The 20,891-nt window shown below is 41.1% G+C and overlaps 2 protein-coding genes across 4 annotated transcripts in view; both read right to left on the minus strand.

Moving 5' to 3' along the window:
* Positions 1-1,125: 1,125 nt before the first annotated feature.
* pofut2 (protein O-fucosyltransferase 2) lies at positions 1,126-12,604 on the minus strand. Its single transcript, XM_071524910.1, is given in 10 exon segments — positions 1,126-2,081; positions 2,687-2,810; positions 4,595-4,775; positions 5,977-6,102; positions 6,531-6,597; positions 7,856-7,966; positions 10,290-10,434; positions 11,411-11,479; positions 11,482-11,663; positions 12,428-12,604. Coding segments are annotated over 10 exon segments (1,335 nt in total). The 5' UTR covers position 12,604; the 3' UTR covers positions 1,126-1,927.
* A 4,883-nt stretch (positions 12,605-17,487) lies between these two features.
* The window catches only part of myo1b (myosin IB), a 71,045-nt gene continuing 67,641 nt past the window's right edge, over positions 17,488-20,891 (minus strand). For all 3 annotated transcript variants that reach the window (XM_071524899.1, XM_071524901.1, XM_071524900.1), the window contains 2 exons: positions 20,309-20,439; positions 17,488-20,050 (listed from right to left, as the gene is read on the minus strand). In XM_071524899.1, the coding sequence (XP_071381000.1) occupies positions 19,918-20,050; positions 20,309-20,439 (264 nt within the window). In that variant the 3' untranslated portion in view covers positions 17,488-19,917. The remainder of the gene's footprint in view (positions 20,051-20,308; positions 20,440-20,891) is intronic.

Consider the following 20,891-nt stretch of genomic DNA (forward strand, 5'->3'; position numbering starts at 1 on the left):
GTGTTGTGTGATAACAACTGCACATTTTAGAGTGGCCTTTTATTGTGACCAGCCTCATGAAAAATGGGAGCAAAAACAAAAGTGTTGCATTTATATTTTTGTTCAGTATATAAAGATGGCTGCCACTGTTACCTCCCCACCTACAGTATAGACAGTTATATATTTGTCATATCTAACAATAGAAATCTTCTTTGATGCTGTTCCCTAGAATAAAATCCTATCAAATGGGAGAGTCCATTGTCTAAAAGCATCTATTTGACATGCAAAAGGTTGGGAATCCCTGCTCTAGCAAACTCAATTTCTCTATTAACCCGGTTTACATGGATTCATGTCAAATGTGTGTGTTTCACAACATCCAGCTTACTGCGCCTGGTGACCTTTGACATGCGCAGTTTAAAAAAAACAAAAAAAACAAACAAGAAACCTTACTAAGGCATTTACATGCCCCTATAAATGGAAAGACTGAGCAGAAATCTAGGTGTGTCAACTGTATTATGCTTACTCTGATTATCACCTTACTCCCATTAAGATGATGAGTCAAAGGCATTTACATGACAATTTCAATAGAGTATTGGCTTAATTGGGTTGAGATCAAATTATTAGTGTACATGCAGACATACTCTATGTGGATGATGCATTCCCAACAAGTACCACATCAAAAAGTGTGTAAAGATAAACCCAAAGCACTCTTATGCCCAACATAAATGCCTTGGATTGCCTTTCATCTTAATAGTGCCTTTTTCACAAGCAATTTTAAATGGTGTAGTTGAGTCGATCTTCCCTTTTTCAATCCATCAGCCCTTGAAAAGTGGGGCCGCCGATAAGAAAAAACCTCACTTAAATGGTAAGAGACCTTTAACTGCTGCTATTTCCAAGCTTTGCGAATATCTCGGCTTTAGTGGACGCTCTACACTTACACACCAAGCGATAAGACAATGTCCACACCTGCCAGTTTGTAATTGCAACACGTGCAGCTTCAGGAATGAAAACAAGTAGGGTGTCTTGCCCGGTTGCCCGGTGGCTCCCTTTGTCTCACCTCCATTCCTTTGAGTGGAAAAAAAAAAAGTGAGAGTAAGAATGCTGCAACGTTCTGAGCCTGAGACTGAACACTTTATGCGACACGGAATTAAGCATTGTTACAGTTCTTCATGATATCATTATTTACATGATGGAAAACAGCTTCATTTTGGGTCACATTTCCGGCATAAAGTGTTAATACTGGCGATGAAGAAAGAAAACACTGAGCATAAACTGTGAGGTAAAGGAGGAATACGGTGGGTGAGAAAGAGATGGAAAACACACATCTTTTTAACAAATTGTGCTCTTAGAATTATAAGGTTCTATCTGATCAAATATTCATGATCTTGGAATGTTACCTTTTGCTTGTGTGCTGTTATTTTTTTTTTTTTTTTAAACGAACCTTTTGGGGTGAAACATTTAAAAAGACATTAAGTATATACAGTATCTTACTATCTCAGAACTGCTTCCACTCAGATAGAAACTTATCATTCGAAGCCCACGAAATGGCAAGTTGAGAACTACCTTATGAAGCAGCACAGTGTCCATCTGACTCATTATAAGACACTTGTTTCCTCACCAGTGTTACTGGCGTAACACTGAACAGAAATGATGCAACATAACCCGAGCTTGTAGGGAAGGGTTCAAATTCCTTCACTTTGAAAATGAACCTGTGGATTAAAGTGGTGCACGTTACAGTAAAACACGCCTGACATCCCAGACTTGGCCTTTTGAGAACATGAGGTTCAGTCACAGTGGTCGTCACAGACCTGATTGCACAACTCTGAAAACATAAAAAGTAAAAAATATACTATAAAAAACGCTTCAAATATCTTGTGTGACGCGCACAAGTAAACATCACGTTCAACACTGCTTTTTGGCACTTGTGTCAGATGCAGTCCGATGAAAGTCAGTAGACTATTTTCCAGTGTGTGGGCTGTTCGCACTCTTTCTCCGTGTCCCCGCAGAAACGGTTGTATGTGGTTTTGGGGTCGAAGCCCAGGATCTCCCTCTCTTCGTGGATCCGGAAAGAGAAGGTGGAAACAGATGTTCCTATGAAGAACCTGGGAAGATACCGGCAAAAAGACATTCGTGAGGCAGGAAATGCACACCTTGGAATATTACCTGAGAACGTGATGTACAGCATGTACAGCCAGCCTAAAACAAGTTTTTCAAGTTGAAATATTTTCCATAGGTAGGTTACACCATGACAAGGCATTTAAAAATGATTTAAGGCCCCATTAGCATCAAAGTTTTTTGTTTCGTTTCGTTGTTGTTTCAGTCATTTGTTTGGGCATGGGGCCATATTTCAAAAGATATTGCAGCATTAACCTACTGGAATTAGGGTATTAGTCTGAGGCCTCAATACTCACCCTTTAAAAAAATCATTAGCAGTGAGTTCCTTACACGGCGTGTGTTGCAATTCTGTTCGATAAACTTAAGAAAATGAATGAGGCTCAAAAGCTGTTCCTGCAGTGAAAATCCATACAATTTATGGATGATTTATTTTGCTCATTATGTACTGAATATATGAAACCAAACAAAACCTTCAAAATAAATTGTTTTTTTTAAGGTGCTCAGTATTTTCTATTTATTCTATTGCCTTCACCTTCAATTAACCCCATCTGTACCTTACATGAAGGGGAAAAAAAGCAAGGACGTGATGTACCTGGCATGTGCACAGATCCACTGGTCAATGATAGCCACTCCTCCATCCTTGAGGAGCTCCAGGTCCTCCCAGGTGGGCTCAAAGCGTACCATCTCTGGCAACATCCTCTTCAAATCCTCCAGCTCTGCAAGATCAGACAGATTATGTGATGATTCATTCATTGCTTTTATTTGTTAAATTCAGAGAAGAGCAATATAAGTCATATACTACCTTTAACTTAAGACCATATCAAGCATGTGTTAATCTTTAAAAACTAGGGTAAAAACCAAGGGTAACACCATGAAGGTAACTACCTTATTTCCATTGTGGTCTTTAATTGGAGGTGGGGGTATGGAGAAATGGCAGCATGATGGCAAAGTTTCATTGCCAATGACAAAACATAATAGCGATCCCATAGTCCATCTATGTGACTTCAGATTAGGGTTAGATCAATATATTGGGCTGATATTGACCTTTTATTAAAAATCAGCCAGTCAGTATCATCCACTGCTGATATGATGGATGGATATAACGCAGTTTGTTTGATTACATATTTATTTTATAATTGATCAATACTACACTGGTTGTCTATAGGAAGCCCTTCACTTGAATTCATTCTAACTGGGTGGGGAACTAAGTTTTTGATCCACTAGCCCTGTATCTGGTAGATTCCTACATTCTACCAGCCACTCACATTTTTTACCAGCCACTTTATATAAGATCTTGGCACACCCGTATGTGCCAGGTGCATCGGAGCGGAAAAGATAACATTAAAATCTATTGACGCTTCACTTGGTCATGTGACCTTCGTCAGGCATCTAGATACCTGATATCCTGATACCTGATATCCTGATACCTGACGAAGGTCACATGACCAAAATGTTGTGCCTTTAAATAAAGCTCTTGTAAATGAAGACAGTGTGCGGGAGTCTACAGATTTTTACCAGCCACTTTTAAAGAAAATTAGGGAACAATGCTAGTATAAAGTTAAGAATGTGTAACTCACTTTTGGTTTTCAAAAGAATGGCTCACAAAGCTATTTTTGAGGGTTACAAGTGTGAATGATTTTTATTTTATTATTATTATTATTATTATTTTCTGGAGGGTAGCTTAAATTGATAAGAATATAGGATAGGCGTATATAAGCATTATGCTTCTGCCTGTGCCTTTTCAGTCACTACTTAATACACAGATTGTTTACTTTGTTTATATTATCTAGACTGATTTATACTTATTGTATTATGTGTGATGACTGAATAAAAATACTACTACTACTACTACTACTAAAAAGGCTAAATATGATACATGGTTTGGCTAGATGGCCCAAAAACCAGTCGCATATCTTGCTTTGCTTGTCACCACTAATGAAATGTCACATTTTTTTTGCCCCAATGTCTCCTCTTTTGCTCGCAGCAACGCACCACCTCTCTTATTATCTGTGTCTGCTGGCCTCTTAACTCCAACAATATGTCGCCATAATCTGCTTCCAGTTTGACAGTCTTATCTCGCCTCACAGTGGACAAAATAACCTGACATAGTGGGCAGTGTGGCTGCCTTATTTAATGTTTGGTAATGACGATTGCTTTTCAATCTCTGTAGTTAAGTACGGTGCCCCGGAATGGTAATGGGGAGTTCTATTTAAGTTTTCCTTGGTATCGAGATTTCATATCGAAATGATTTGTTTTGAAATTACGTATGAGTACGGTGCCCAGGAGTGGTCATGGGAAGAAAAAAAAAAAAGACATAGCGGACGTGAGCAGAGGGTAGTGCATAAGCATCGCTGTGGGAGCTTCATCAAAGGTCTGCTAACTGGTGATTTTTTCCCCCCAGTTTGGGCAAACTTTGCCACTGTGGCTGGTTGACCTAACAAATTTCATCTTGGATCATTTTAAATTGAAGATGCCTTTACGTGTGCCGTTGTGTCATTACCTTCCTCGTCTGCGTCTGTCGCAACAAAGACCTTGTTGAGTTTGTGCTTCTTCATCAGGCAGCGGATTTTTTTGACCGCCCCTTTAAGGCTGGGTACGTCCTCTCTGTGACCCCAGATGAAGTCCTTCCTGCGGAGGTGGACGCCCAGGTACGGCCCGCCTTTAGCCGAGCCCAGCTTAGCCTGAGGAGGACATACAGTAATAGCAGACCACCAACTGATTATTCACTAGACCTGAAAACTGGCTAATCTATGAAATTATAAAAACAAACAAAGTACAGACTTAACCAAGTACAGTCTCACAGAGCTTTTGTGGCAATGACATCTAGTGTTTTTTTCAGAATACCAGAAGATGGTTGTGTGAAAATTTGTCAAGCTTCATAGTTAATGATACATTTTCACAATAACATAACTTTTATTTCCTTTAATTAATTAGATACTGCTCAATAGAGAACAGACATGATCTATGAAAAATTATTTTCTCAAGTGCTGTAAACCATGATGAGGTTTGATAGTTGTAGAGTAAATATGTACTATTCCAATGTATTGATTGTCATGAGCTCATCATGTGCTTTCATGTGCTTTCATGTGCTCTCCATGTGAGGGTTTATGACTGTCATGCATAGACAAGATCCTACTGTTCCTGAGACCCACTTATACAACATCCGTACAAACACCATCATGAGATACTGGGAGGATGGAGGCTTGCAGGTGGCTGTCCTTGAAGATATAAGCCTGGTTAGTCTGACCCTTGTCAGAGAACTGCACCATTCCCTTTGCTATGATGTACTTCTCTCCATGCAGCATGTATCATAAAAGAGAACACTGAATCAACGGACGGCAAACTTGTCTTTATTACAAAATTATTCATCAATAGTGTATGGGAATAGATGAGTGAAAACTCTCAACTAGGGCTGAACGATTTTGAAAAAATATCTAATTGCGATTATTTTGACTGATATTGCAATTGCGATATGATTTGCGATATTAGAGGGAATGATCATTTTTACATCATGATTCTCATTTTCATTGAAAAACGTATTCAAAAGATTATGGTGTGATTTTTGCGGGCATCTGTACCAAACAAAGATGTTTTCTTAAGTCTGTAGAATATGATGTGTAGGCCAGGACATCTCTGCAGCTCGACAATATTTAATTTAAAATGGTATTTTGACACGCATTTCGCCTTTAACAAACATAACGCCTCCTGCGATTTGAAAATTGCCATATTGCGATTTCGATAAAATTTAGATTAATTGTTCAGCCCTACTCTCAACCTTGACTGACTGACCTGAATTTGCCTTTTGATGACCACAGTGTTGTGGCAATAGGCTCTAAAATATATCATAATGCATGGACAGACAGACTGAACACACTGACTCACCTTCATGCGAGTCCAGTCCTCATGGTATACTGTTTGGTCGCTGCTATCTGTAGAGTTGAGGTACTTTACTCTGAAGTCATCTCCTATGAGCCGCAGGTGCTTGGCAAAAACCATGCTGCGGCGCGTCTACATTCAATACAGACACAATTAACATCACTTTATAGTCAAGGTGGTGTGCCTTGACATAAGAACCCCCCCCCAACTTGAAGAAATAAAAATCAAAAATAACACCTGCTACATACAAAGCGATGTACACCTGTTGTTACAACACATTTTATATACACAGTGGCGTACACCGGTTACAGCACCTGTTACTATACACAGCAGCCAAGCACAGCATCTGCTGGGTAAAATCAATATTGCAGGAGAAAGAGACAAGCACAGACGCTCCACAAATGTTTTTATACCACTGCAAACCAGGACTGTTGCACCTTTTGCAGACCATACATTTTCCCGCATTAAACCCTGGATTGAGAAGATGATCACACAGTACATGTTATCATCTGACACTATGATCACTGTTAGAACTGAGATTAACCCATAACTTCACTTACATCCCAGTAATCCTTCCCAGCATAGTGGTCGTGGAGGACTGTCTCTGCTCTGTCCAGCATGACTGACCTGCAAAAGAGCAGCATGTGCAAACAGGTTCATCCCTGTCACTGTCGCCAAGATCAGAGAAAAACTGTAAACAATACTAACTAAACTATACACACTGAAATAGCAAGGAAGTTAAATAGTCTCTCAGCTATTTACATATAGAGGGATTTCAGGTGACGTAACACATCCTCTGGCAGCCAGGTCCTCAGCTCTTGGCAACTACAAGCCGAGATCAGCTAATGGCATTTCTAAACTTACTGCTCAACAGTGTGGAATAGATCAGGTTGATTTCTGTGCTGTTTTTTGACTACAGACTGCCCACTTCTGATACATTTGATGGATTTTGTGTTTAGATAATGTCATCTTGTTAGTTTGCTAGCTAACCCTAGTATGTGGTCTGCTAGACATCACTACTTGCTATCACATCTGATTTACACAATAACTAATAACACGTGGCTAGCAGCTAGCGTTAGTAGTGGTTGTAGCTGCATATTAACTTGAATATTAGTTGCTTTGATAAAATAACTTGCAAGTTAACTGACTCTTCTCAAGTGTTTTGCAGTAGAGACTAGGGCTGAAGACAAGACAATTTTACTTTATCAGACCATTCACTTTACTTATATATATACAGTATATACAGTATATATATATATATGTATATATATTTAACATTACTGAATTGACCTACATCCACACCAACAATTTTTTGTCCGGCTGGTATACATTTTGATATGATATGGCACAGCAAATTCTCCAATGAAAAGTGACAGGAGATTTGTGATGCAATTGAAAGCCTCTATAGGTGGTTAGATTTTCAATTTATAACTACTATATAATAACCCACAGACAGAAATCCCTCTCTGCGAGTGTGTGACTTTTTGGATCATCTGCAAAGGGCTGGTAAACTTAAAAAAAAAAATTACCTTCCAATAATAATTATTACTCAAGCAAAATTTTTCATTGAAATCTGTTTGAAAGTTTGCACGGAAGTGTGTAGTACTGTGTATATTTAAAACTTGCTCACTCACTTAAAAAATGAAATGGATCAAGGTTGTAATTCATCATGAAGTGCAACAACAGAACTCAATACACCCAAGGCATTCAAACACTCTCATCTCAAAAAGTTAGCAGTCAGTGTGGCGGGTGACCTTTATTGATTTATCTGTCAAAGACAAATTTTACCAGCATTTGGCGCTTGGCAGGTGTTATTTTCGGACCCTGTGTGTGTGTGAAATCTTTGCATTATGTATAACATCATCCCGCTGTTCTGTGGACTTACGTTGCGGTGATGTTTTTCTGAAGAACCGACGCCAGGATGGAGGCATGGCCTTGGGCTGACATACACGTGACATTTCGAGCTCTCGTCTCCTCGTGGCCCCAGAACCAGCCCCTGAGAAACAGACAGAGGGGAGACAGGGACAAGGCGATGATGAATGGAGAGGTGAGAGAAGTACAACTAGTAAGGCGGAGGAGTACATCATTTATACAGAATAACTGTGAACCTCATCCATCACTGTCTCAAATAGGTCTGCTGTGTTACTCTACCGCTGTGTTAATCTAGAGTCACTTTGAGGGTGCCATCACACCTACAGTTCATTTTCTTTGGTCCGAACTATAGTGGAAAGGTTTTAGTTTTACATTTTTTGTATTCGGTTTGTTTGGGTTCACATTGCCTAATTGCATGTGAACCAGGTCTTGTAAACAAAAGGCACATGGACTCAGAAGTAGCTCATTTATTGGACAGTTTTGGTAACCTGTCACTTTAGCATGATGATGTCTGCGATGTATTTGTTTGTGTTCATACTAGTTAAGATCATATTAAGAAACAGCTGAAATATGAGCATCAGTCCAGACTGCAGTTTGACTTCTTGCCCTCAGTTCATTTTGTTATGCCAGGCTTTCCAAGCATAAGGATCTGCTGGCTATCAGATGACATTCCTCGCCTTATACCCATTAACCTTTCCTTTAGGGATTGTTTCCTTTAACTGGTTCGGATTACGAACTCAATGCCAACAAACCAGTTTGCTTGGAAGAGGATCAAGCACTTTTAGGTATCTCAGTTTGGCTGTTTTCTTTTTTTTGTTTGAACATTTTTTATTGAGATACAGAAACATCTATAAATATGCAAATTATGACATTACAGATACCATCTCTTTTTTAAGACTGACAAAAGCAGACAAAAGACAAACAAGTAAACATTATGTGAAGGGAGGGGGGGATACAGAAAAGGAGAAGTAAAATAAGAAACAATATATAGTAATAATTCAACATATAAAATGGTAGTAGTATCTATATATAAATATAACCTATATATAAACTAATAATAAATTAAAATAAATAAATAAATAGAATCAATAGTAATAATAATTAAAATAATAATAACAACAGTAAGAAAAAATAATAAGAATATGCTTGGTGATACAGCAGTGCATATAAAAACCAAAAATAAGTTAATTAATATGTAATAATAATAATAATAATAATAATAATAATGAGGACATTATTATAATATAATAAAGATAATAAAGAAGATATAAGTACACAAAACCCCCATCCCTCACCCCACCCGCCCCGAACACCCCGGAACCACGGATCCAGAATTACGATGGAGTAATCTTAAAGTAGCGTTAGACACTATTTGGTGTCTTTTCCAGGTATTGAATGAGAGGTTGCCAGATGAAGTCGAATAAATCCACTTGATCCCTTCTAATATATCTGATCCTCTCCACCTCAAGAGTATTGACAAGATCAGCAAGCCACATTTTCACACTAGGAGTGTCCTTACCCTTCCACAACATCAGTAAGCATTTCTTTGCAGACATGAGGCAATAGTTAACAAATCGTCTGTGAGCCGACGTGAGATTATTTAAGGTCTCAGAAACATTAAAAATAATAGTTTGAGTGTCTGGCTCAATTGAGAATTTCAGAAATAATATCAAAAATGTTACACCAATACGTCCTAATTTTAGGACACTGTATGTAGCTGTGTGCAAGAGTGGCTTCATCAGCTTGACACTTATCGCATATAGGAGAAACTGAGGGGAACCACCTATTGAGCTTTGCTTTGGAAAAATGCAACCTATGTACTATTTTGAATTGCATAAGACTGTGTCTAACATTTATGGAGCATCCATGAATCTGGTCCAAGCTGTGACTCCATTGTTCCTCTGTAATCTGGATATTCAGATCTCTTTCCCAGTTCTCCTTAATCTGAGACGTGTCTGCTCTGTCATCTAGTAGAGTTGTGTAAAGGGTGGACACAAGGTGAGAAATTGGTGAAATATGGTGAAAAGTTAACGACAGATCTAAGTACTGAATCAGCTAAACTTTCATATGATGGAATGTACTTCCGGACATCGTCCCTTATTTGAAGGTATCTAAAGAAGTTTGATTTAGGCAATTTAAATTTGTCGACTAGTAATGAAGCAAAGCTCCCGTCTCGATTCCAGCATCTTCCCAAATCTTAAAAGCGACATCTAAAATGGAAGGGGCAAATGAAGGATTTCCATTAATTGGCATCAGTTTGGTTGTTTTCTGCCACCCAGGTTTGAATGTCATTGTTCTCACCTGGCCAAATAAACCAAACTAAAGGAGTAAACGCTGGGTTGGATAAACCACTCCAAAACATGCTTGGTGTGAATGTGCCCTAAGAATTGATTTCAGTAAAAGCAGTTTGGGACCATGGTCCATTTTCCCATATTGTGTTACTCTACCTGTAGTAGTTCTGTTTATCTTTGGAGTACATCAACTTCTCAATGCAGGGCCGCTCGTCAACTTTCTCCTCCCACTTCCCATCAGTCCATCCCTCAGCGTAGTTCTGCAGCACCAGGACCCTGTCGATGAATGGGCCTCCGGACTCTGGGCCCAAGAGAGGAACAAGATACACTGAGTAACTGTGTTGGGCTTTTGGCCATACTATTTCAGCAAACTTACTGAACTGAGCTAATCAGCCCCGTAGCAGCTGGTTACCAAGTCACTGTGCATTGTGAAACAGAATCATCATCAGTATCCCTTAAGGTATAAACAGCCTCAAAAAAACCCATCATAACTGATAGGGTTTCAGTAGGATCGCGAGCCAGACGAGTCTCACGAGGGGATCACAGTGTTTGTTCAGTCATGAAATATCAAAGTTTAGCACAAGTGCATTGTAATAAAGGCTTTAAAAAAAGGCTGAATTTTAGAGGTAAAAAAAACAAAACATCTTCACATTTTGACCCTGACTACAGGTCCCATAAAGCCCATTTATTTATCTGGAAAATAAAAAAAGATATATATATATGTAATAGATATATATATATAGAAAAAAAAAAGTACTTCTGGTGTGTTGAAGCACATAAGAGAATAAAGGCGCAGGACAAGATCGAGTGGTTCAAGTCTTGGGTTTGACCAATATGGGTTTTTTAAGGCCAATAGCTGCTGATAGCCGATATTTTGTGCAGATATTCAGTATTTTAAAATTTGACAATTTCATGCCAACAATTTCCACAAAAACTTGGTGTAATGGAAAAGCATCTGCAATTAGACCATGGGATACTAAGACTCTCCTCTGAAAACCAGGAAGATAATAATACTACATGAATGCATACTTCCAAATCCGATCAGAATGTCATAGTAGAAGAGCTTCCCATAGACAACCAGAGTAATATTGATCAATTCTACAATAAATATGTAATCAAACAAACTGCATCATAACCATCATATCAGAGGTGGATGACAGTGACTGGCTGATATCCAGTATATATATTATATTGGCCTATCAGCAAACCCCTATCAGCAAACCAGTCCATTGGTCTAACCCTAGTCCTTAGTCCGAGTCACTAAACAAAAGGCTCACCGGCGATGAATTCCTCGTACTCCATGACGGGCACGTTGGCCTGCAGGCTGGTGAGGCTGAAGAACTCTCCCAGGGGATGCGGACCTGGTGGATGTCGGGGCTCTGCCAGTGGTAGAGGCGACCCCAGGGGGGCAGCACCAGCACCCAGTCGTCCCCCTCCTTCCTCAGAGACTTCACCAGGGACGCCATGCGGATGTAGACGTCCCGCCGCAGGTTGAAACCCTCCGGGGGGTTCACGTCGTACAGCAGGTACCTGAGGCCACAAGAGAGGCAGTGGCATGCATTGAGGCTGGAGAGAGCCTTGAAGAGGAAGCCAAGGGAAAGTATTTCTGCTGTCTACTTCGTCATCATTGGTGCATTTAGTGTGTCATTTAATGTTTGTGTAATATGTCATGTTTTGTCAGGTGTGGGGCTTATATTGTGCTAATACACTGTCCAATTTACAACTTAAACTCTTGGGACCTACATTTTGAAGTATTTTTTTTTTCTGAAAACATGTACTTATTTTCGTAGCAATATAAAAAACAGTTATGCTGACGAGGTCATTGCAATAAAATTTCAACATGTATTGCTGGTTCGCCTATTACCCACAATTCTCCCCTACCAAAATACACAGTAGAGAGCGAACAGGCAATGTGAAACAGTAATAAAAGTTGAGATTCTATTGAAATAAAGTGATTAAGTGCTGCCTGGTGGGTCGTCTATACGCCGAATTTACGAGAAGACGGTACTGTTTCATAAAAGGTTAGATTCTACCAGGTAACGTTATGTATGTTTACAACTACGCAAAGCGAAATTAAACTACCAGATTTTTGAATGGAGTTTGTTCTCTCGATACAAGAGAACAGGGCTTATTGACTCACGGCCAAAAAGAAATAGTAAGCAGGAGAGAAACCTCTCGCTGTGCTATTATCTAACGCGGGCAACTGAATATCACATTATGAATATCAATGCAGTTATATTAGCTAACGGCTAGAAAGCTAGCTAATTACACTGAATAGTAGCAAGCAATCTCACCGTAGGTCCCTAGCTGTAGCGACGGGTACGGTAGCCGTGCGGCTTGCACTGAACACATCGTCTGTGTTTACAGCTACTACTGCTGTAAAAACGATAAGCAGAGGCAGACAGAATTTCACGAAAGATTGCGTTGAAACAATCAATATCACTGGACTAGGCACTGGTCTGTGCGCCATGTTTCTTCCTTCAGCCACGCACTTCCGGAAGAGTAAAACGCGTCCATAGTTGCGTAGCAACCGTTCAGCGGAGACGCTTTTCACTCTTTTTCCTTCAGGCTAATTATATTATTCAGTACATTCATTATGGAACTTTTGTAAGTTAAACCAATGGTAAATTTTATTAACCCTCATCCTACCAACATATTTAACATACAAAGACTACCGACTGAAGAATAAACTACTGTAAGAAACAACCATCATAGCAAAATGTTAACTTATTTCTTCTCAAAACATTATTAGTTATGTAATTAATGTCATCTGAAAAGTTACAGTTAATTCAATTATGTATTGTATTTCTGACTCTGAACATCATTTTACCTTAGGAAGAGCAGTATTTAGGGTAGTCGACAGAACACATGAGGAAATCTGTGTCTGTCTCCTTCAAAATGACAGAGTGCACCTGAATAAAGAATAAAGCACCTGTGAGATATGACAAAAAGTATAGCTCTGGGGTCTGCGGGTACAGACAAATGTGATTGTTTGTGCAGTCAGTCTCCTCTTTACTGACATAGCCCAGAGACTTCCATTCTCTCATGTGGAGAGACGGTCATACCAAAAGCCATTCAAAAGTCTGGCCATTTTATCAACTACATACAGAACACAGAGGATTATTAGGTCTACATGTGAAACATTTATTTGCGTTCTGAGATTGATCTCAGAATTCTGAGAATAAAGTCAAAATTAATAAAGTCAGAATTCTGAATTTAAAGTCACAATTCTGAGAATAAAGCCAGAATTCTGAGTTTCTGACTTTATTTAGAATTCAGAATTGATATCAGTGTCCTGGATAAGTTGGCTGAGCTGAATGTGATATAGCAATGTGGCAAAGAGGGAATTTGGGCGACAGTTTATATTTAATCTTTTCAGCACAGCACAGTGGCCCATAGAGGTTTCATATTGTCACCAAATCGCACAGTAATGTGGGAATAAGAATAACGCACATGGGATCATAAATTAGACCTACCTATGTGATCAATATATATAGGCCTAGCGGTGATTATGGCTGTTATGGCTTACAATATGTACACACACACACCAATTTTATAATTGGTGTTTGTGTGAGGTTAATTGTTTTTTGTTAATATAAGATTTTGCAAAGTATAGGGCTTTTTATTTAAGATCAATTGTAATACGGCTTAAGACAAATTAAAAGATTAGTAACCAATAGGCAAAAGAAGTAGCCTAACCCAACCAAGCTGAAAAGTGCAGCAGCCATTACCTCAGGCACAGTATCTGCAGACTGTCTGAGACCAGCAGCATTTCCAGCATTCGATACTGCCAGGATGAGTCGAGTTCAGGTATTTAGCATGCGGGTCACATATGCTGAAGTAAGAAGGACTGGTTCAAAGAGCAGGTTTGAAAGTGTTTTTGAAGGTAGAATGTGGTATAATACATAATTAAGCTCAGTGCCCTACATTGAAATCATTGACAATGGATCTAGCCTCACACAATGAGCTTTGATGGGTTCCTACAGTATTGCAGACTCTTCAAGCACGAAAATGATTTGTTTGTTCCATTTCGCCTGGCACTAGTTTTATGTTAGTGAATGAATTATGTTGGGAACATCATATGAACTTGATAAATCAAGTTAAAATTGACAGTTGTCTAAAATGATGTGAACATGTAGTTATCTGCTAGCTGTTAGCTAGTTGGTGGCTAATGGCTAGCTAGCTTACCAGGCAGCTAAATATTTGGAAAAACGATAATTTACATGATTTGTTCCACTAAAACAAAAGAAACACATAATTGTCAACTAGTAAAGTCAGCTTTCTTCATAAAATGACCATGTTCTGGGGCACCATTTTTTCTAGTGGTGGACATCCTTGGCTTCATAGCAGGCCTGTGCTGGTGGTGAAGTTCAGCAAGCCAGCCTCTGGAAGGAGGAACTGCTTCTCCTTCCCATTCACCTCCAAGGTGGCGGGGCACCACACGTGGTGGGGTACCTCAGCTGGAAATATATCAATGTCACACCTCACTGTGCTCAATGTGGAGTGCATATGGAAGGCATACAGGTTTTGACAGTTTGTTGGATAACACAAATTAACGTTTCCATAAGTCCAATTAATGACGTATTCAATCAAACAGCCATCTCATAAACTCAAGACTGTGAATCATGAAGGCAATCTTTTAAAATGAATCATGCAAGTCAGCATGTTCAGGCTGTAAACTTTCTCAGCTGAGTCCGTGCCTCAGCTCTTAATTACAAAACCTGATGATTAACTGGTGGAGAACTTCACTTTCTGTTTCATTGCTCGTCTTTGAATGTGGATATGAGTTGCAACAGGCTAACAAAAAAGAAAGTTCTGCAGCAACACACTTGAAAAGCTTGAATTACTTGCAGCCCCTTATATCAATACAGCTAATAATGCAACACTTGGATTCCCAATTACCATTGCATTGTTGTGCTATGTTGTCCTGTTGCCCTGTTTGGAAAGCCCTGCGATCCACAGAAATTGTTTTTCGTTTCACTGCGCTCTTGGGTAATGGAATGACAGTCAAGTTAAATTGGACAGAATGTAAGATAGGGTATCTGCAGGTTTCAGAGAGCCAAATTTAAGACTTTGAATGCTACCTGGAATTGGATATAAGACCAATTTAAAAAATAAAATAAAGAAACAAATCTGAAAAACAGCCTGTTCCCATTTGAACATAATACCTAATAAAGGTTCAGAAGCTCTAAATTGGCAGTAGAATAAGAAGACACCAGGAAATTAATTGTTAAGGGAAATTAAATCCAGCTGTGTTCAGTAAAGCATCCATTGCATGGTGAAAAAATAAGACTTCTAACAACTGAAGACCATGAAGACAAACTGCAGGCAGTAGACGCCCACACCCAGCTCCCCCACCCGGCTTCCTCTCAGCCAGGTGGGGGATGTGGGTGAGTGCACCCTCGCTCTCTGAACGTTACCTGCTTCACCCTGGCCCAGCATCCGTCTTACTTCCAGGGAGACAGGGGGAAGAAACGTGTCCAGATCACCGGGAGGGAAGACAAGGGATGGATGGGCCGGAGAAAAACAGCAGGATGTGGATAAATGGATGTGTGCTACTGGTAAAAAATGTCTCCTTCCTCAATGAGGTCTGAATACAACCCACTCATCCAGGGTTTAACCGGCAAGGATTTTTGAAAGCCGAGATTGATATTTTTGGATTGAAACTGTTGCGAGCCAATATTTAAAGCCAATATTCAATAGGTTAAATTTCACAATTTATATGGCAAAAAAGTATTCAGTGTTTTGCTCATAATTTTATTCTCAGCAAGGTGGAAAAATCTCCAAAAAAGCAGTTTAGAGCTGTTAGCAGAGTAAACCAGTGATAACTAGCCTTTAAAGCACAACTTTTTGACCTGGACTCTATTTTATAATTCACATTAAAAAAAGAGCTTTTTGCAGTGTAGTTTCAACGTTTGACAGCAAGCAAAGATCAAAGACTGTCTGAGCAATTCAAATTTTTTCATCGCAAGTTTTTCATTCATTTGGTGGGTGGTCGTTTCAGACCTTGTCTAATAATTTATCCCATGGACAAGGGTGCTGTGAGGAATTCTGGGCCCTCTGACAACACATGACACTGGGCACCCCACTCCGATGTGTCTAAGTCCAGTAGCACCTCACCTGTCAGAGTGGCCCCCTCCGGCTTGGGGCCCCTGAAAGTACAACCCCACCCATGCACTAGTGGCACACCTGCACACTGACCAAATAATACCTTGTCAGTCATTGCTCCGCTTTATCCCCAGAAATGTAGTGTATTTATATAAGTGAGTTTGGAAATGTTGCTAGAGGTTTTGGACAGGATCGTCCATAATTAAATGAATGAATAAACAAATGTGTTAATGAATGCGAAAGAGGGAGTAGACCGACTGACAAACGCGGCTGAGTTGCTTGTGGTGTAGACTGGGCTTTGCTGCACTTAAATGAGCCTAGGTGGAGACAGAGGGGAGAATATTAATTATTGGTAGTGTTGTATCATATCCACTAGATGTCGCCAAAGACTGCTCAAAGTCAGAAGCAGCATGATCTCCCCCCCCCCCCCCATTTCCTCTCCACTCTTGGTGAGTTGAGTATATTCACCTTTCATTATAACATTACAGCAAGTGTGTGTGTACACGTCATTATTAAGATCATTACCGTCTTTCATAAATAAAAAAACCCTCAGTTATCTGCTCCAACTAGAAGAAGTTTTCCAGTAAATCTGAAATGAATCAAATCAATGCCTCTTTTTGCTGGGGACCCCCTGGAACCCCCTTAAGGACCCCGGGTCATCCATAGACCCCATTTTGGGAACCGCTGTTCCTCGTTGCTGGTTCGATGCAGATCTGCGTCTGTGATTTTGAATACCAGAGGCTTTGCAGGAGATGGGATTGTGCTTTGTATAGTTCCTTGACACTCCCACTGAGGGCTGGATCTCCACAGGGAGGCCGGGGCTCCTCCCTCCTTTCCCAGCCTGCAGAGTGGTGGGAACCGGGTACGGAGCAGCCCGAAATGGTGCGCTATTTTTACCGCTCTGTGCACAATCTGTCGAGGGCCGGTCCCCGGAGACCCGCTGCCGGCAGCTCTCCCCAAGCCGCGGAATTTAACCCGGGACAGCTCTCCCCAGATGTGATGGAAAACATCTGGCCAGCTGTTACACTACAAGGCCTGGCTGTCCACCCCCACCGCCAGCACCCCTCCCCAGGCCTCTCCCAGTCCCAGCCAACCCCCTGTTGATACCGCTGATAAATAGCAAGCCAGGCCCTCCCAGGAATGTGGGATTTAATCTTATGTACTGATGGCTGATTTTACACCGTTGCCTGCATAGTATGCATATTCACAAAAACCCCAGAGCAGCCAAAGATATTTATTATTGCTTTTTATTTAATTTAAAAAAGATTAATTGTAAATGTTACATTGAGTTCTATTGAAACATTTCCATGTTCTGTCTCTCAGCACAGGTAACATTAGGCACACAACAAGAATGCATACATCATTTTGCAGTTCTATCCATCGTTTACTTCAAATACTAAACAGAGAAGAGACTGGGGGAAAATAGATGTCACCTTCGCAAAGCGGCGTTGAAATCTCAAGCTGCGCAGAGCCGAGGAACAAATAAACAAAACTGGCATTCAGCTCAACCTCCCCCCCCCCCAGCAAGGAGCGGGAGCAACCGATTCCTCAAGTCCCCCCGTGTCTTCTGCGGCGTTACAAAAACACTAACTTTTAAAACCAAGGAACCCCTGTAGAATTTGAGAAAACGTGACTAGACCAAGTCTGGCTGTGCCGTTACCTCCTCACGGTCAGCAGAGAAACGATGGTCGACTTAGAAATCGACAGTACAAAACCCTCTACAAAAAACAAAAAAAAAAACATCAAAATAAAGAATATTGTATTAAATATACTTCAAAATATAGCACTCGGTTGCTTCTCTGGTCATCAGCATTGGCGCGTGTGTAAATGTGTGTATACCAAATTTTGTACATGAGCGGGTGCCAGACGGTAAAAGCTTGTGACTGGTCAATTTCTTCTGCAAACGTCTCAAGAATCTATGGCCATGCGCACTCTAACTTTGGGCTTTGTCCCCCCTTCACCGCCGAGAAATACACTGCATTTATTATTAGCCCAGAGTGGGTCAAGCACTACAAGTAATAACCCACATCGCAATGGCAAAAACATCGATATTTCAGCAACACGGCAATAAGATGAACTAGGATACTACGTCCATGCCGGGGCTACAGCTTAGAGCCTATGTACAGCTTATGGTACAGTGAGGGCCACTGCTATGGGACTTCTGCCCATGAGCAATCTCAACTCTCCTGACAACTGTTGTGTGGGTTCTCACTCACTACCGTTTTACCGGAAAGCGACATTTGAGACGTTGAGCTTATTTCCCTTGTGCTCGCGAAGAAATTCTGATATCGAGGGTTTCGCTGTGCGCCAGAGAAACCGAACAGCTTTGAATCTGGGAAAGACATTACGGAAGGCTTGGGGAACCTTTTTGAGTCCTTTTGCGTCTTGTGATCCTTTCCACCAGTAATGTCTGTCCTGCCTGTCTTTGACACTAACCGAGTCCTCCGTTACGCGAGAGGAGGGTCTTCTTTGATTCGTACATGACATATGGTGTGTTAAAGATATGGATCGCCGTCGCAAAACGTTGGATGGCAAAGAATGCAGTTACACAATAACTCTGTACATGCATTACATGGAATGAAGCTTGGGAATGGTCGAGAGCTATCAGTTTTTGGCGTTGATATTAACAGTTACAGTAACTGAATGGGGGGGGGGGGGGGGGTCACTCATCTATATGGTTCTTAGTTGAAGTACAGGCGCTTGACTGTACACCGACATGTGACAAGTCGTGGGACCCCGAAAGAATACGGGAATACCTGTCGAATGGCACATAGGAGTTGTGGATACAAAAGTGGTTCTACGATCACTTGGCAAATTACATTTGACAAGCGTTGGCGCTTCCGCTGAACACGCCCACTGTGCGTTCTATTAAATTAGTGGGCGTCGGAAAAAAAAAAACACAATATAGAGAATAATAAAACATACAATCAAATACATTTTTTAGACCATCCTCTTTTCTTTTTTCTTTTTTTTTGATCACACCCGAGGTGAAAAGAAGTGCAGCCGTTACCGCTTTTCGGAGAGAATAAATCCGTCGGGCCCGGGCTCAAAAGCTCTCTGTTCCATCTTTGTTCTTCAGAGTCGTCTTGGTCGGCGCTCGTCAAGAACGGATGAGCCAAAGCCAGCTGAGACTGCGGCTCGTCGCTCGATTCTCCACCCTGACATACCTCAGAAGATCGGTTCAACATACAGGCAAAATCAATCGTCATTGACAATCATCATCATTGTTAACATCGCCATTGGTAAACAGAGATTCTCTTGTGCTCCATCGACAAGAAGAGAACACTTTTGTTTTTTCTTCAACTCTTCACCCCAGTTTTACAACACAACACCGGTAAAACTTTTTGAACACCAAAACTCTATGGCATGCAACCCAGCAGGGGCTCTCTCTACCAAAAGTGGCGCCGCATGGTTGCCACGACAACGGAGTAAATCTGATCAGAAGAGAGTGAAGGAAACGACAAGAAAACAACAAACACAATAAGTCAAATAATTGCACAGTCATTTTTGGGGGGGGGGGGGGGGGTTAGGGCGGGGCCTGGGGTGCAGGTGCTGGAGAGCAGAGTTCGGGGGGGTGGGTGGCGGTTCGGTGATTAAATGTCCCCGACCTGAATGCTCGACAGCGGCATTGGAGAGCTGGAGAAGGGGTGGGGGGGTGGGGGGGGGGGCTGCGGTGTTACGCCGTCGTGGGCACCGACACCTCCAGCAGGCGGTTGTTCTTGCGCTTGCAGGACGCACTGTTGCCGTTCTTGGGGCCTCCCTGGATGAACTTGACGCACACCTTGTCCTGCTTGAACTGCACCAGAAACCTGTCGCACAGAGACATTAACCACATCAGATCCTGAGAGCAGAATAACTTTCCGTGCTCTTTCCCTTGAAAAGCAGCCTTGTACCACAGTCTTTTGAAGCCTTTGAATGCATGCATGAGCCTTTACGCCAATTTCAGGTTTACAAATCCATGAAAGAGACATGAGAGGATACAAGTGCCAATTTCATGGAAAATAACTGCATTTTAAAAGTGAGATAAGGAGAAGTGGCAGAGTGTGTGTTGGGGGTGGGGCTCTTACTCGTCTGAGATGTCAATGTTGAGCTGTTCCCTGTCTGTGGTGGTGGTCCCGGTGCGGTGCAGTTTGGTGATGATCTCGATCAGATGCTCGCTGCTGAGCAAGAAGTCTCCTTTGGCAGCTGAGGCCGATCCCTGATGCAAAATAATACAGTAAGTAAAGCTGCACCAAGCAACTTTGCATTACGTAAAACTCTGAACTTCAGTTAACCAGAAATAATGTAACATGACGTCAGTAAACTGCACACTAATGTTTCATCAACCCGGCAGATCTGTGATGCTTTACACCAAAGGAAACCGAAGAGACCAGAGAGGAAAAAGATCTAACGTTGGTGAGTCCAGCTTTCTTTTGGATTTTGTTTTGATTCATCGCTCCGTGGGCAGAGAAGATTTCCCGCCAGTGTCCATACAGACACCAGAATTTCATTTGGGCAAATAGAGTGAATCTACAGGGTCTCAATTAGTGGGGACGGGACACTCTTCTCTATTGCAGCTGCATTTTGTGATTCAGACTGACAAGATGGAATAAAAACCTTGCCTATTGCAGCTTTAACTGCATTGTATTCACATCCTAGTAGCTGTATGTA

This window comes from Centroberyx affinis, unplaced genomic scaffold (genome assembly GCF_046629955.1).
Source record: "Centroberyx affinis isolate AG114_WGS23_722 - 3 ecotype Tasmania unplaced genomic scaffold, CSIRO-AGI_Caff_v1 ptg001246l_1, whole genome shotgun sequence".
Taxonomy (NCBI): Eukaryota; Metazoa; Chordata; class Actinopteri; order Beryciformes; family Berycidae; genus Centroberyx; species Centroberyx affinis.